The sequence below is a fragment of the Musa acuminata genome, chromosome BXJ2-6 (genome assembly GCF_036884655.1).
Source record: "Musa acuminata AAA Group cultivar baxijiao chromosome BXJ2-6, Cavendish_Baxijiao_AAA, whole genome shotgun sequence".
Taxonomy (NCBI): domain Eukaryota; kingdom Viridiplantae; phylum Streptophyta; class Magnoliopsida; order Zingiberales; family Musaceae; genus Musa; species Musa acuminata.
In genome coordinates, this window is record NC_088343.1 from 33,222,982 (window position 1) to 33,241,101 (window position 18,120).

General features: G+C 37.7%; 2 protein-coding genes across 2 annotated transcripts; both read right to left on the bottom strand.

Moving 5' to 3' along the window:
• Positions 1 to 6,908: 6,908 nt before the first annotated feature.
• Positions 6,909 to 9,765, bottom strand: LOC135615295 (uncharacterized). Its single transcript, XM_065113589.1, has 5 exons — positions 9,411 to 9,765; positions 8,920 to 8,959; positions 8,675 to 8,835; positions 8,143 to 8,592; positions 6,909 to 7,307 (listed from the first exon to the last, which is right to left on the bottom strand). The coding sequence occupies exons 1-5, from the start codon at positions 9,624 to 9,626 to the stop codon at positions 7,026 to 7,028; spliced, it is 1,149 nt and encodes a 382-aa protein (XP_064969661.1). The 5' UTR covers positions 9,627 to 9,765; the 3' UTR covers positions 6,909 to 7,025.
• Positions 9,766 to 11,121: 1,356 nt separating this feature from the next.
• LOC135615294 (probable zinc metalloprotease EGY2, chloroplastic) lies at positions 11,122 to 18,024 on the bottom strand. The gene is made up of 13 exons (XM_065113588.1): positions 17,661 to 18,024; positions 17,507 to 17,579; positions 16,960 to 17,046; positions 16,073 to 16,165; positions 15,923 to 15,976; positions 15,738 to 15,845; positions 14,371 to 14,445; positions 14,192 to 14,297; positions 13,890 to 13,983; positions 13,488 to 13,641; positions 12,823 to 13,030; positions 12,013 to 12,173; positions 11,122 to 11,487 (listed from the first exon to the last, which is right to left on the bottom strand). The coding sequence occupies exons 1-13, from the start codon at positions 17,813 to 17,815 to the stop codon at positions 11,236 to 11,238; spliced, it is 1,620 nt and encodes a 539-aa protein (XP_064969660.1). The 5' UTR covers positions 17,816 to 18,024; the 3' UTR covers positions 11,122 to 11,235.
• Between the last annotated feature and the right edge of the window lie 96 nt (positions 18,025 to 18,120).

Genomic DNA, 18,120 nt, shown 5'->3' on the forward strand with positions numbered 1-18,120 from the left:
GAGGATTGGTTGATTTGCTGAAGGAATATGGATGATCTCAGAGCCGTCGAGGCTTAGGAGGAGATTAGCATTTGATGCTAGGCCTACTACTATTAGTGTAATGATCACATAATACTACACTCGGCTGATAAGCCAGTTATGTTGTCTACAAGTGACCGAATAACTGGAGTCAGAAAAGGTTGTCTTATAGATCAGATTTTGATTTTTCTGGAGGAAAAAAAAAAGAGAGAGATTAACATTTGGATGCTAGGCCTACTACTTTTAGTGTAATGATCACATATTGCACCTCACCATGTTATTATCTGTCTTCTGTATTGCAGTGACTATTCATTATATAAACTAGTTGTTTCTATATCTAAACATGTAGTGGAACCGGAGCTTTAGCCATTTTCTTGAGAAAATCGTTCGGGGTGGACATTACAACCTCTGATTTTGATGACTTGGAAATAGAAGAAAATATAGCTTACAATTGTAGAGCTAATGGGCTACCTGTGCTGCCTCACATCAAGCGTAAGTTTCATTTGTTCTTACGAGTCATGTTGGTCCAATAGGTGGTGCGTAGGTTGATGATAGTATATTGCAAAATCGACTCTTTGACAAGTTTCATATAATATTATCTTGCAAAGTGTTTACCGCTGAGGCCAACATGTGAGAATTATTTGGAGTGTTTTCTGATTTAGAGCTTTTTTTTTTTTTTTTTTTGGTCCCATGGAATGCTTCAGATACATGGGGAGACACCTTTCCGATTTCTGAACCGGATTGGGACTTGATCATCGCCAGTGATATCCTTTTATGTACGGTACTGTTGTTCTCCAACTCGGGCAGTTATTGCTTGGGTAGCTTTGACATGACAATGGCCTTTTTCTTTCTTCAAACAGATGTGAAACAATATCCAAGCTTGATAAAAACCCTCTGCTTCCTCCTCGACTCGTACAGAAGGAAGGACACAAAAGCTAAAGCTGCAGGGGCTCTCTCCGTATCAGGTACGATAAGAAGAACCCCCGCCACCCCAAGAAAAGAAAAGAAGAAAAAAAAAAGCTTCAAAATCTTCACGCGAAACAATGATTGATGCCCATCCACTTGGTTGTTGCTTGTCAGGAAAAGAGGTGCAAGTGAGGCGGCCAGTTTTCCTCATGAGTTGGCGGCGCAGGCTTGGGGGAGAGGAGACCCTTTTTTTCACGGGATGCAAGGATGCTGGTCTTACCGTACGCGATATGGGGTCTCGTGTATATTGCATCAGCCGCGACTAGACTTAGAAGAGAGAGAGAGAGAGAGGGTGCTGCGAGGAGTTTCTAAAGGACGGTGACAACCCTTTTCGGGGCAACATCGCTTTACGTCCCTAAGGGAAGGTCAGCATTCAGGCGTGAAAAGATCGTGTGGCTTTAGATCGTCCCCCTTTGAATAGATGTTTCGCCCATTTGAATTACACTCACACTGAAGTGAAGCACAAAGAACTAGTGGTTCCTGCGATAGAAGAAGTTGTGTAAACGTCGGGTGTGAAGCGATCTTAATTATGAGCTAAAAAAGCCCAAATGTTCACCCGAAATGCTCCGTCGATGCTACGTAATTTCCCGGCGACAAAAGAACCCGAAAGGGGGTCGGTCAAGCTGGTGCCACTCTTTTAAACTTTCCATCTTTCGTTTTCGAGCAACTTATTCCAGCAAAAATTTTCAGACATTTTCTTAAACATTTCAAACATCTTAAATTACATACAGAGCACTAGTTCCAGAATGATGTTGCTAGCTACTCTGATAAACCGACTTACTGGATTCACAAACATGTATTGGTTCAAGTTTCATGATGATGTTTTACTAGTTCAAGCATCCAAGTATGTATCTCAAAGATGTTGTTACTATTTCATACATGCTTTCACATGGTTACCATTTATCCCCTTCTTTCACAGTAATATTAAAGAATAGTGTAATCAATCTTGAAGAAGTGACAAAGTAATCTTACTAATGGTTCTAGCATCACTTAAATAGACAGTGTGGTACTGTGCTCATAAAAGCACACCAATATCAAGTTAGAAACATAAATTTCATCACATGCATAGTTAAGAAATCATTGATATTATAAAAGAATGTCTATATATGTATTCTTAATAGGGAATTCTAGAAATTAATGGAGTGTCTATGATATTTTCTACTCAATGAAAGATAACTTAGTTGCTTGCTTTTCCTTGCAACTTTTAATTTCTACAGTTTTTCAGTGAGGATCATTTGAACTAAACAACTGTTTTGGTTCAGCTTCTCATCATAATGGTGTCCAAATTTCCAATATGACACTGCCTAACTTTTTGACAGCCTATTACATACATGCTTAAACCCCTTTTTTTTTTTTATGTAGTACACATGCTATGAGCTAACTGGGTAATTGGAATCTAACAACCAGTGATGCATTAAGGATCAAAATTTTTCATCTTCAACATCAACCTCAAATTAAATGATCGAATCAAACACATTAACAGATGCTTCTGGAACTTGAAACATACATGAACAATGAAGTAGATAGACAATTGGCCATCTTGCAAAGCAGTTGTCGTTGTTTCTTATGTTTAGTTATTTTGCATGTTGAACTCCGATTTTCACAGAAACATGCAATAAGAAACTATATAAATTTTTTATACCACTACTTTAACTACAAGAACAAAGTTGTAAAGTCCAAACTATTTGGAATCGACAAGTGCCAAAAGGGGTGCAACATGCAGAACTTGATGAATAATGTTGATGACTATTTTTTTTATAAATTTAAAGCTATTGCCTCCAATAGCTTATAATTTTTTTTAAGGTATACATGTTGATGACTTTTCATGGAGAACTTGCTGAATAATGCATTTATTTAAGATGTATCAATTATATAAATATATACGTATATATGTATATGTATATATACACAGATATACATACATATACTTGTATACACACACACACACACACACACACATATATATATATATATATATATATATATATATATATACCTTGGTCAACATATAGTCTCTAAGCAGATGGCTTATAGTCTTCATGTTGGATCACTGAGTACTTCCATTCTTAATTGTGTACTAATAGTCTGAAAGGGAAGCAAATGAGCAAGAACAATGTGCAAAACTAAATTGTTAAATTCAGTCAAGTTATTTGTAATAGAAAAGCAACATCAATTAATAGAGAGAAAAAGAATAAAGGATTCTGCTCTTAAATGATAAGATCATTGATCAAAACAATGAAAAGTAACCCACAAATTGTAGAATATAATAGATGTACAAGCAAAAGTAGTGCATCTGCTCCAGTCATCTATGGCTTTCAATTCACTGCTCTTAAGAGATCCAAGCATGATCAAGAAGTAATTGTGTAGAGGAAGAGATCCAAGTAGGAGAGGTTTAGTCAAACATCTTCTTCTCTCTTTTCTTGTTTTGATTTCCTGTTCCAGCTGCAAGTACATAAATTATGTACATTGGTATGTAAGTACATAAATTATGTCAAATTAGAATTTGTTTACCCTGTATAATCCAACTTCTTTTTTGTCTAGTTGACATATCTGACACTATGATGCCCATCCAGATTTTATTACTGTAATTACATGACTACTAAAGCCTGAGAGATTGATGAAAAACATCTCCAGAGGAGTATGGGTTTCAAATAAGGTGAAGGTTTAGTACTAGGGGGGGCTGACTCAGGTCAAGTTTTAGCTTAATCAAAGAGATCTCATTTTTCTCTTCATATGTTATAGGCTCATGGGCTTGGGCGGGCCTGCAGGCTTGGTTCGCAGGCTAGCCCATGAACCATGCTTGTGGACTGGCATGCAAACGCACCTGTGGACTGCACTTTTTATCGAATTGACTAATCTCTAACCACTTTCATAACATATATTTTCTTTTTATAAAATTAACAAATTTATTAGTGATTTAAAATAACAATTAACATGACAAGAACCAAAAAAGGAATGGGAAACCTACTTAGGTTTCTCCCTCTTTCCTTCCTCTATCTACTTAATTTTTGCATGTAATTTGAGGCAATAACCTCTTTATAAAGAGGAAAAAGAGGCAGTGAAGACTGAAGCAGCTTAAAAGTATGATTTTATATTCCAGTGAGTGAAAGATTGTTAATTACAAATAAGTCCCTGTAATTGATTGAGGAGGTAAGACAGCTATTGGAACAATATTTATACCATTGTCCTGAAAAATGGAACTTTTATATTTTAGTCCTTTAAAGACTTATAATCGTGTATAAGTCCATGGAAATACAGAAAGTCAACATAGAATCTAATTTTGTCCTGCTGGCTCTTCTTGCTTTTCCTGTTGACCTTCCAGGATAAACACCAAACCACCCACTCGCTAGAGTGGTTTGATTAAATTAGAAAAAAGAAACAGAACCTAATTCAAATCTACAAGATCTCTTAAGTTTGGTCAGTTTTGGTTCGACATAGATTCATCTTGGTTTATCCTAAACTGAGAAAAACGAATCAAAACAACCTAAAACCAACTCGCTCAGTGAAATTCTCACGCTTAATCATGGTCATGTAAGATAAGGACTCAAATCTTCTTGTGATTTAAAGAACTCCCCAACTTTGAAATATCTCAAATTTGTCAGCTTACTTGCTAACTAAGTAAAAGACAAGATCGAAGCAAGTATAAACAACACAAAACATAACTAGAAATAAGTAAACGAAAGACGAAACTGTTTGAAATCTATGAAACATTAAAAAAATAATTTAATCTCAATTTAACCGAAACACAATAAAATTTCTCTTTTTTGTTTGAATAGATATGCACAAGATCTTTGTCCTTAAGAACTTTTTACATTGAAATAGGACTAGAAGAACTAGGTGAGAAATAGGACTAATAGGTAGAAAAGCTAGAATGAATTTTGAAGGTATAAAGAAATAGGACAATATTCTCCTTCCCAAGTATTTCCATGCTTGCTTTAATCAACTGAAGGAGCTACTGAGTTTGCTGTTCATGTTGGATTCCCTCCTACATAAACTTTGTGGTCAGTCATAAGACACACTTCCCATAAGATTTGCTATTTGTTACTAGCTCGTGTCATCTCCTTCATCATGCAATTCTACATTGTTGGTGATAATATTAACCATCTGATGGTGCTTAATATGATTATACTTCTTGAAGTCTAAGCTCTTAAAAATACTGTAGTAAATAGAATTTGGAGTTACAGATACGACCAGCAACCTTGCAATCTGAATGATGGCCTTTTAGTGCAGGAGCATGAACAAGATAGAGAACAATGCAATACATACTGGCAGGGTTATTATCAGTCAGGAGATGCTTTCCTTATTACTATGATCAGCTTTAAGAGGGTATAAGGGGACTTCAAATTTCCTCAAGAGAATAGTAGTAAATAGACACTTTTTTCATTGTGACTGCAATGCTTAGCTTATTGCTCTTTGGCTGTTTAACCAAAGTAGCACAAGTTCTCTAAATAATAATTACGAGAAACAGAGAAATAAAAAGCTGGTTGATGAGAATCCTTCCAATATGACTGATGCTTGATGATTAAAGCTAGAAAAGAACTTCCGACACTATTTGGTATAATAAGATCAAACTTGTATAAAAAAATTTGTACTATAAGAAATCAAAGATTAATACATGTGCGTGCTATGGATGTAATCCCAATCCTATGAACTTGTAAATTGAGTTGGTTCTGAGACAAAACTTGGCAGAAGCCTCCTGCAGTGTTATGGACAAAGGTTGCATCCAGATGGTCCATTCAAAAGGCTACTTTCAAAGATATATTGATCATGATTATGATGTTTCTGTATATTCCAAGAGTTTTGAAGCATTCTATAGTTTTAGGTCAAAGTATTATATTATAGTTTCAGGGTTCAATTTATTATTTCTATACAATGAGACATAATTTGGCTTTCTAAATCTTTTTTTCACTTTGTTAGGAGCATCTTAATTTGGCATGTTCTTGATGGTTGATGCATATGAAAAATACGAAAGCAAGATAAACATATACTATTTCAGGTGCCACTGCTCTCTTCCATTTTGCTCTTCTTAGGGGCAACACCTTCCACATTCTTGGAATCATGGACCTGTCAAAATGGAATTCATGAGAAAATCCATCTGGTGCTTTTGACAACAACAGTTCTACTTTCCAAATTTGTCTGAATAAGCTTTATTGACTTTGTTATATATTTGTTACATATTATTATTTCTCCTGTAAGGCCTATCCCCATTTTCAGAAAGATTCTACAAGTTATATCTCAAACTTCAACTCCCATCACTTTCTTATAGTTTTCTTGATGCACATTGATTTATTTGTAGGAAATGCCTTCATGTAAGAGTACAAAAGATCAGTTATTGCAAGTGGCGGAAATTTTCAACTGGAGGAGGTTTAGCGGTTGATTCATGTAAGAGTACAAAAGATCAGTTTAGCTCTCAGGAGGAAGAGAACCATTTCTCAAGCAGTGAGTACCACTATCTTCATGTTCAGACCTCTCCTACTTGAGTACTTGAAAAGGTTATATATGATTGCGGTTGATCCTATGTCAGTGCATACACTCTTACAACTTTGTTATTAAGAAGACAATCATACATCATTTTGTATCTGAATATTTGAATTTGAAAAATGCATGTGTCCGTTGGATAAACAACAAGTGTTAAATAACAATGTTTTGTTAAATGCAATTGTGCACAAAACCTACGTAACAAGTAACAAAAACATCATCGGTGGTAGAAAAGATAGCAAAAGGTGAAGGTGCCTCCTCAACATAGCACAAAAATCTCCATTCCACCTGGATTGGGCCACAAAATAAAACTTGGTGTTTGAACTGAGTTGAATCAGAATATATATAATGCTCTGTTTTCTCTCAAAATATCTAAAGAGAGCCATATGGCCATTCGCATTGCAGATGGATACAGAATCAGCAACACAGCCATTCACATTCCAGTGTACAACACAAAACTACATCCTCCACAAACTAGTAATGAATAAAATAAGGTTACAAGTATAATTCTCCACAGCCATTAAGAAAGGCCACAGGAACAAGCAACAAACAACACTGGGTTCTCAAGAAGTTTCTGTTGGCGTGACATTAAAACCCAGATTTAAAAGAAGCTGCTTCAGTGTTCTACGGCCCCATTGCTTGTCGTTCTGAAGAACATTAGCTATTTCTTCAGAATTAGGTTCTTTTGGTAGAGTTTTATCTTCAACCAACATGCTGCCGTTACTCTGCTTCACTGCCATGTCTTCATGTTCATGGCTGTCTGGTTGTTGCGACAGTATCGTGGTTTCTTCTTCTTCGAGCAAGTTTTCGTGTGATCCCTCTGGTTTTTCTTCCTTTACAGATAACTGATCCATAGTCATGCAACACATGAAACAGATGTTTCAAGTTAAACACAAAGTACTTATCTCCACAATAATTGGTCTTCAGAAATAAAAGATATTGACTTACTTCTTCGTATCTTATTATTTTGATGCAATATGATATATCACCATAAATTTCTTGTAATAAGACTCGATAGGTTAGGTTAAGCACATGGAAACAGATGTTTCAAGATAAACACACAGTACTCATCTCCACACTATGGTATTCAGAAATAAAAGATTTTGTTTACATTACACGAAGCATGGATGCTACTTCTTCGTCTCTGATCACTTTGATGCATATGATAGATACATCATTACAAAATGTTCTCGTACTAAGACTAGATGTGTTATGTTAAACACATGGAAACAGATGTTTCAAATTAAACACAAAGTACTTATCTCCACACTCAATTGTGTTCAGAAATAAAAGATATTGATTCCACAAATGATGAATGCCGCTTCTTGTTATCTGATTACATTGATGCATATAGCATATCACTATAAATTCTTCTTATACTGAGACTAGATAGGTTAAAGTTAAATGTCTATTGCACCGGGTTTTCACATTGCAGATATCAGCCTCGTCTTATTAATGGTAGTGGCAGAAGCACAAGTAGACCTGACTCATGGTTGAAAAAAAAATGCCTAAGGAGACTTATTAGTAGCATAAGCAGTACATATATCTGTGAACTATTAAGGAAATCCAATTGCGAAAGAAAGAATCTCTGCAGCTTCCAAAATTGTGATCGACACAAGGCAGGAATTTCTTGCCTGTTACCAAACCAAAGCGAAGAGCTACATCCCATCAAACATTTACCTGCGCTGATGAGTTGTAGTGTTCAGCAGCTTCATCAGATTCATGAGAAGCATCAACAGCAGCCTTCACAGGCATTGTTTCTTGTGGGGAACCCAAAGCGCTCCCCAAAGCATGAATTGGCACTAAGCCGGGGACTAAAAGCAAAGTGGTATCAGTTACGCCTCTGGGTTTGTCCTGAGCCTCACCATTCTGGGTCAGATCCATTACAGCTCCCACATTGCTACCGATCTTGCTCTCCACGGACCGTGTTTCCTCGACCAGAATAAGAAGTGATGGTTCCTCCTCTGAAATCTTCTGAGACTCAGCATCCTCCCAGTCTTCTGAAACCATAATAGTATTGGAGGTTTCCCATGTCTGCAAGCATCTATCAGGGCCAGGCTGCCACTTGATTTCCCCAGAGTCACCTTTGAGTATAAACTTGAACTGGATTTGTTTTCCCACAGGTAAATCCTACATTAAACATGTCAGAGTTTGATCAAAACCAGAATTATCGTTTGGTTCCAAATACAACTGGAGCATTTCCTTGTCTCACCAGCTCAGCTGTCCATTCATGGCCGGAAGACCATTCCAAAGGAACTGCCTTTTCTGGATCCCACAGACCAAACATTGGATCATCTCCAACCAGGAGGAATTGCTGGCCAAACGAGCACTCCTTCTGCAGAACAAATCTTACGTGCACGGTCTTGTAGCGATCTGAGTAGGAGCAATTAGAGCATGATGTTATCTTCAGAAACTAAACAAAGCAGGAGATCCGAGATGGCGACAGCGAAGTCTCACCTGCCTTCTCGACATAAGAATCAAGAGTAAGCCTATCTACCTGCATCATGAGATTTGAAAGCATGTAAGCTACAGAATCAATGACTCAAAAATGTTGCTTGTGCTATCAGAGACTCTGTAGCTTCTGCACGAACTATAGGGAAGCGTCGATCTAAAGTGCCTTGCTTGTGCTCTTAGATGCTAACACAAAGGAGAAGAATAACCCTAAAAAGACTAGTTAGAAAGAGAAAAGTAACCCTAAAAACGAACACATAATTCCCAGAACAAGAGTCGAGGACACGAATGACAAGCTCGCCTTTTTATCTCGGAAAGATATCAAAAATCTTACACAAAGCAGTCACTGAGACACCGCCGAAAGGAAACAACCTCAAAAAAGGGGCATTCAAACGGGGCCAAAAGCTCCGGTAAAGCCGAAGTAAAAAGGGCCAATCTCGAAGCCCTAAAGAATCGCCCCAAAAGAGAAAGAAGATAAACGATCGTGGACGCTGTACCTCCGACGACGCTGCAGAGAGGAAGGAAGAGGAAGACCGCCAGATCAGCTGCCCTCTGAAAAGGACGGCATGGCCGGAGCCCAACTTTTTGGTGGGGAACGGGGCCCGAACGGTGATCCACCTCAGGCGAGAAGAAGCGGAATAGGCGACGGAGGGAGCTAATTTGCTGCCGTCCCTAACGAAACCTCTGATGCAGTTTCCCGCGAGTGCCTCCATGGATCGATTCCTCTTTCCCTCTCCCTCTCTCTCTCTCTCTCTCTCTCTCTCTCTCTCTCTCTACTCCGAATGTGTAGTAGCTTCCAAAGGACTTTCTTCCTTCACATGATAGAGCTCGCGTCGATGCGATGGAGTGAGTGGCCAAGAGGAACGGCTTTAAGTAGAGATGGGACCCGGGCATCACGGGGACTCGACCGGGGGCCCGCACGACCAATCGACGGCTGAGATGGAGGGATGGATCTGCGTGTCGCAAGGCGCCTCTGACCCGGATACCGGAAACGTGGCTCGCCGAGCGAGCCGCGGGTGTCACCACTTGGGGAATCGGAACCGAGAAAGCGGTAGGGATTATTTAGGCCGTCCTTCCCTGCCGTTACGGAGCCGGGGGCCGAACCGGACCGGGGCGCTCTCCCGCTGCCACCTGGCGCTCTGCTACGCCCTCCGGGGCAGTGGCCGTCCGGAGCTGTAAATACGATAAATTACAATTGTATGAACGTATCATGTAAACGAAGTACAAATATGTAAATTGGATTAAAGGGGAATAAAAGGATTATAATTGAACAAAATAACAAGCGAATGAAAAGGATATCTAAATTAAATTTGAACCAATATATTAATTTGCATAAATATTATGTGGGCAATTATTTATAGACGATGATAAGTTGATGCAGAAAATTGTAGGAAAATGTGAAGAGAAAAGCACACGCCCGTAAACATGCTTCGCGCGAGTTGAACCATATAAAAGCATATAAATATGAACTATAATTCCGCTGATATATATTTTTTTTTCTCCTGTGTTTATGAAATGATGTTGTTGATACGATATCCTCCTTATTTCATCCAACCCGATCCGATGGAAAACTGATATTTATTACTTTGATGAATCTAAACGTGAAATAATGATTTATTAATTTGATGAATCGTTACTATTAAAATTTCATCCTAATGTGGTACGTCCTCATTTAATAATTTTTTAGAATATCATCTTCGCCGTTTATTCTTAAAAAAGGAAGAAAAAAAAAACCCAATAATGATTTTTCACCTTGCCATCTCTCATCCATACTTAAATCCATCATTGTGTAATAATACTATGTTGGATATGATATCGTGTGTCGTAAAGTGATAATTGGTTCATTAATTAGATGATCCTGAACCACTCATAAGTTGACTCGAATTGTTAACCATCCCTCAATTTAGATGTGGACTAAACTCAAGTGTCACAAGTTCTTTTTTTTTTTCTTTTTTCGCAAAGAGTAAGTGATAAAACAAAAAATTGGATGGATTTTGATCTCAAACCTGATCTGGACAAAGCATTATCAGCCAAACCTTCCACATGCATCGTGCGTCCAATACAGCCTCATCCTTTAATATTTTTATGCCTGAAACATCGAACACATTAGTCACCTTAACTTAAAAGATTCACCATGAGTTGAGTATAGTCTCATACGACTAAGCCACAGAGGGAACATAGGAGCAAAACAATAGACATACGTTGGGATTCATCAGCAACAACTGCCTTTATTACATGTAATCAACTAATTAATGATTGAATTTAGTCAGCACTATGTCAAAATTCAAACTTCATATGTGATACATGTACATGAAACACCACTCAAAAATCAAAATTTGTTACTTCTGTGTTAAAGGGAAAGGGGTATGGTAAGCATACAAGCAATCCCAACAGCAACACTGCGATGCCAAGGCCAACGTATCTGTTCTCCGGTTCAGTTATCTCCTCCGAAAGAGGAGCAATAGGCCCCCTCTGTAAGAAAAATATTAAAACTGTCCAATAGAATGCCACGTCATTGAAGAGAGATGATATTCCAAGTAGGGCAAGGGCGATGCCACTCAATCGAGTAGATGCCTGTTGTATAATCAAGAAAATTTTCACCACTCGAAGTTATGAAACTGATGGAACAGGTTACAAAATACTTGACTACTCAAGTCTTCTGGCTCAAAGGTTCGAAGATAAGAATTTAAGTCAAGGAATGCAGAAAATTTATTGACATGAACATTAAGAAAATTAGAAGCAAACATGATTTAGGACGAAGATTTCTTCACGTACATGCACTTGCTTTTATGCATCATAATAAGCTATCTTTGAGCATGCCTGGGTACATTTAAAGTGCATCATGGTATAAACCAAGTAGGTTAACAAAGTATAAGTTGACAACATAATTTTCAAACAGATTAACATGCTTGTGAAAATTTTCCAGCAATGTACTATCTTAAATTTTCAATAATAATTAATCAAGTTCTCAGAAGTCCACTGTTGCATATAGTTGGTAAATAGATTGCCATAAAATAAACTCACTAGTAAAGTCTCATTCCGGTGCTCGATAGCATGCATGAGCAAACAAGGATGGATTTATAAAAAATAAAAGTTTACCTTTCTTCCCCAAATGGCAAATGATATACGACCGCCATCAAGCTCTCCTGCAGGTATACTGTTGAGAGCATTAACAAGAAGCCCACTCCAAGCCCATAAGACAAGTGGATTGATAGATAGTGGAGCGCCTTCTTTCAGAGCATTACCAAGGAAAAGTTTTGCTGCAGGACATGCAAGATAGTGAATGGAAAATTATCCAGTTAGTGAGTCCAAGTTTGGGACACAATGCATCTGTTATAACTCATTGCCTTGGTATTGGAATAAAATATATACCAAGTACAAAATGGGGACAACTAAAATCAGATAGAACATGAATAAAAATATGCATATGAATGCTTCAGCCGATTAAGATCAATTGCAATTTTGCTGGAATAAGACAGTACATGTGCCTTTTGTCATTGTAATGTTGTGCAGACTTGAGAACATTTGACCCTTCCTGTGTGATGATAAAAATGCAAGGTCCTAATTTGTAGCATATTCTTGGCTATGTTTTGATGACTTCATAAGAGGTAACAAAGCATATTCATCAGGCTACAATATCTTACTCCAAAAAGAAATGGGAAAAAGAAATTGGACGTGGACAACATGCAGCTTAAAATGGCATGGTCGTATGGTCTCTTTGAGACACACTGAAGTAGGGGAATCAACACAAGCATACAAATTATGCAAGCCTGTGCGCAGAGGTGCATGGAAATCATGTACCCTTACATGCACTAGCACAAACAAGAACATTCTCACACATGGACAACATCCCCATCGTTGCTGAACATATGAGATAAATCCATTAATGATGTAGGACAAAGAACTCACCAATACCACCAGCAAGAAATGACTCATGAAAGACTGCCGGATCAATCACAATACCGGTGCCATCAACAGGAGGTAAGACAAACCCTAATAGCAAAAGAATGAGTCCCACTGTAAATCCAGCTAAAGGCCCAGCAGCTGATAGTTTGAGAAGATCCTCACGGTTGGCTACAATACTTAAGATCCTTGTAATAGCACCAAAAGATCCTATCTGTATAAAAATTAATTCATGCATCAACATCCAATATAAGACGATAGAAATTTGACTCTTACACTGCATTCCTTCAGTTCATAGTGCTCTATAATCTATAAATACCTTCAGATAGCAAAGTAGAAAAAAGCACAGAGCAAGCAGAAAAACTTTCTTGCCAAATTGGCATGTCTAAACTGCAAGAAATTTTCTTTACTTACAAATACATAACATGAAATCATGTCCAATTAACTACAAAATATTTTCCATGTTTTTCAGATAGTTCCTTTCAAATAGATTAAATACATATCAAAATTAGCAAAAAAAGAAAATATTGAAACACACATCCTGCACCTTTATTATAAGAAGTCCATCAATGAAATGTGAATCAATATAAATCCTTTTATTATTCACGAAACTTAATGTGACTATCATGCAAGACATGACTGAAAGATCAAAACTAGAGAACAGCACCTACCTGCCAACTAGGGACAAAATATGGCACTCCCAACTTGATTCCGGCATCTCTGGCAACTAAAATGTGACCTATTTCATGGAACCCTACAATTAGAGCAGTTACAATGGCTCCTGGAAGACCGTCATTCAGCAGTGCAAGATTATCAAATGTTGATCTGAAAGAACATATTTTCTAACATAAGTAACTGATATCTTGAAGTACAGCACGAAACTCAAAATAAATCCACATTACTAAACTACATTTTGAAAAGAGGGTACAAGAAGATAAATCTTTTAAATAAAGTTTATAAGGATTTTCTGCACACCATTTGCAACATCTTGAACAAACAAAATAAAAAAAAAAAACAAAGATGAGGACGGTAAGTAATAAATAAATAGTAAGCATGTGCAGGAAACCTCATACAGCAAGTTGGACTGCAGAGCAGGTACATTCCGAAGAAGCAACGTGAAGATCGTAACCAAGCCAAATGCACCAGCAGCAAACCATTCTGGAACAGCTGCAAATCAGAATACATCCGAAGCATGTCAATATCAGAAGTATACAACCTCTCACACATGGTAGCTTGCTCTGACATGCCTAGTCTGAGCAGATAAAGTTACATCAGCAATAACAATGATGGAGTGAAGTTTCATACAAAGAGAAGATTTCATTGAATTCCAACTTAAAGGCTCTTTAGGGGAAAGCAAGAAGAAAACTCTTATTACCAGTGGTTTCTGGCTGCAAGGTTCGTTTAGGCACCACTACAGCAACTGGTTTATCATCCTCTGGATTGATAAGAAGGAAAAGCTTATATTGATCACCAAACTTACCCTGTGAACCATATGTGCTGGAAAGTTAGTAGATTGCATTGACAATTAAATGGAAGAACAAAAGCACAACTCACTTGCATCCGATTTGTAATCTTCTCATAACTTTTAGCTGGCTTTCCTCGAAGGTTACCCTTAAATAACACCCCACCCTATCGGGAATGCAATGGTAGCATATGAGTTGAATGGAACCTTTTTTTACTTCTCATGTACAATATTACCAGCCTTAATTATAGAATTAGAGTTAATAAAGATGATTTCTCCAGATACATTATAGCAGTTATGTTGGAATAGCCCAACAAGAAAACTTTGCAGTAGATTGAAAAATATGGAAAGCACTTCTGTTAGGGTCTGCAAAAATCAGAGACTGCACATCAGCCATTGAGCAGTTTTGCTGAAAGACAGCAAATCAGACAATGCAAGACTGAATAGCTTTGGCATGTTAAAAAAGTTGTTTCATCAACAAGATCATGTAGATTTTGATGTTCCTATACTAAAACAAGTTAAATGACATTACCCAGTTGTACTGGAGAAAGCAAATCATAAATGTGACAACCATAAGAGCTGTGTAGCTTTCGCACCTTAAACAGGTGTTCTTGTCAGCATGATCATGTGGTTTATGCTAAAGAAAACTAACTTATAACCTCATTTGGCTCATAAATATTGAACAAAATTATCTGAGGATGTACAAACATTATCAAATAGGATCATCTACGGCAAAAAAAAAAAAAAAACACACACACATCCACATTTTGCCCACCTATTATCACGCCAAGCTTTGTCAAGTATGATTGGGAGAATTCGTAGTTAACAACCTCAGTTTCCCTTCACTCCAAATGTAGTCTCATTACACGTTTCATTTTACAAATTGTGAGCTTGATCCCACAACTATGGTGCTCACTTCATGATGGCATTGCATTCATGTGCTACTTGCTGGAATTTATGTGGTTCACAAGAGCCATAACTATTTTGTGCCAACAACACATAGCACCAGATGCATGACTATGTGGTAGTCCATTTTAACCTAGCATGGACATAGCATCAATGTGGCATTTGTTTTGACAATGTGAGAGGCCCATGTGCACCAGAATTCAGCCATTCTATATTCCATCTCAGCACTGCATTAGTGTTATACAGGAGCAAACACACGTCAATGGATTCAAATCATATATTCACATGGGTAGGACATTCAATAATATCAATAAATGCTTATATCACCCCTCTCCTAATGTAACAAAAGATGCAAATGTTGATGACATTAAAATCACAACATAGTTTTCCAATTGAGGTAACACAAGCCTATTTTGGATCACGGAGCCAAATCTAAGTAGAATAAGGGATGCTTTTTGAACAAGTTGACAAAGCGAAATCAGAATAAACCACATGTTGGTAAACTGTAATTTACTTAAAGTCAAGCCCTCTAAATTACAAGAAAGCAAGTCACCTCATAAGGTTCCTGGCTGGTGACAAAAAAAGTGTCGAAACCAAAAACTTGATCTTTAAGAATGTCAATAGTTGCCTTAGGGATCTTCACTGTTTCATCGAGTTGTTGCTGTACATAAAAGCATTGAAGATATATGCTTAATAAAAGGAGTAATCAGAATGGCATACATGCTATGAAAATTTAACCTTCATTCCTGGTAAAGGAGACCCACTTGCAACCTCCAAATTATCATCCTTCTCCTACAACAGGCATTCAATTCAGACACAAACTAAGTACATAATCATAGTTCCAAACTTGCAATACCTACAAAGTCATGCAGACTACACTCTAAGTACCTGGTTATTATTGTGAGCCACAAGATCATCCTCGTTCTTCTGTAATGTAATATCCTGATTCAACAGTTCGTCGTCACAAGGCTCATCTTTATCCTGGTGAAATATATAACAGCCATGAAACCTTTTTCGCATGAAGGATACAAATCGATCATATACATACAAATTTAACTTTAAAGCATTTCTTATGGATCCTTCTACACCTTTAATAATTATATTTTTTTTAACTTTAGAGTACTAATTAATATTTAGTAAACTATATAGCATATAAAAGGGTTATCCTAAGATTTTGCAAATCTGAATATATGTTGATCTCAAGAAAATGTTATGAACTGGTCAAAGCTGAATTAATTATTTGAATTCAGAAAAGTACATCACTAATGAATTTTAAAAGTTAGTTGTTATTTTTTGCTAGTAATTTATATTCAATTATTTTTATTGAAAACTTGGATTAAGATATTTTATCTTTTTTTTTCTTTCTTGATCCAAAACTTATTTAACTTGTTCTCCCAGTGCATCACACAGGACCTTTGTTGTTCCCTTGTAATGTAACAATAATTACTTCTTGTACATGTTGGACAAACATTCTGAAAAAAATGAAACCTAAGAGGCTAAGACTATGAATAGACAATACAGGCAAATAACATAAAAAAGATGGTCCAGTGCACAAGCTCTTGCCAATGTGGGGATGGCAAAAGTCAATGTAGACAGTCTTATCTATTTAAGCAGAAAGATTATTTCTGCAAATTATCAAATAACATGAACATGAAAATTCAACTATCAATTGTCAATAAAACTGAATACTATGACAAATGACGATGTAACAGACACTGCAAAATATATAAGTTTTAACTTTACTATAAGCTTCTGAGATAAAGGTCCATGGTTACCTGGTCAATGATGGAATCCGCATGGCCATTATTTTGGATCAGATCGGCAGTTGATGGTGTGGAAGTATCTTCCACAGGTGCCACCTTCTGCAGAAATGCACTTGGTATTGAAAGATGAAATCACCACATGACTTGATCCAAATCAAAAAAGGTTTCACAATTTGCTGAAGCTTGTCTCAAGAGAATCCCATGCCAGTACCAGTATCAAGCCAATAAATAATTGAAAGTATAACATATAAAATCTTAGATGGATGGTGAATTTGTTTCTTGACCAGGTTAAGACCTCTTGGACCGAAGGTAAAATGGCCAAACTACGGAGCACAACTAGAAAACTGGAAAGAAACAGCAAGAGATGGGATCTAGTCATTCCATATTGAACGCCACCAGAGGTGGCTCTTTCAGTTTTTTTCTTCTTTTTAGGCAGTTTGTGGAGACAAGATTGAGGACTGAAGTAGATTAGCAGCCGATAAAAGCTAACGACATTACCCCACCGCAAGATAGGAGAGGCAGTAGACAAGCAAAAGGGAGACTACCACATAAGGCGCACCTTTTCGTCGTTGCTGTCCGGCTCTGTTTCCGTCATGGCTTGGCACACAATCTGATGCCTCCTCAACTTTAAACTGAACCCAAAGGAAGAGAAATTAATTGACTGGGGAAGAGAAAAAGAGAAGTAAAAGAATGAAATTGGCAGGATAGCAGACCCGAGAAGGCATGGAGGTCTCGAGGTCGAGGGGGAGCTCCTCCAGAAGAACACACTCCTCGATGCAAACACAGGTGTGCAGAGGTAAGGCCCGGCGCGGAGTGAGCAGCAATGGAAGCATTGCGAGCCGCGGAAAAGATCCACCGCGCAGCTCATATCGAGCGAGACGACAGATGGCAACCGCAGCCTGTCCTTGAAGGTAGCAGAACTTACGAGATCGCCGGAAGGAAGAAGACGGAGACAAGGAGTGAGTACACCGTACACGGAAGCGAGAGAGAGAAGAGACGGAGAGAAGGAATCTTATCCTATTCGGAGGGGACGACGGGGGGAGGGAAAAAGATTTTTTGGGCCGTTAGACGCTACTTGGTTTGGGTCGAGGCAAATCCGACTCGACTATCCGGCTGGCAAGTTGATAACAAAGCGATCCGATAATATCCGACCAGCGCCCGATATCGTACTCC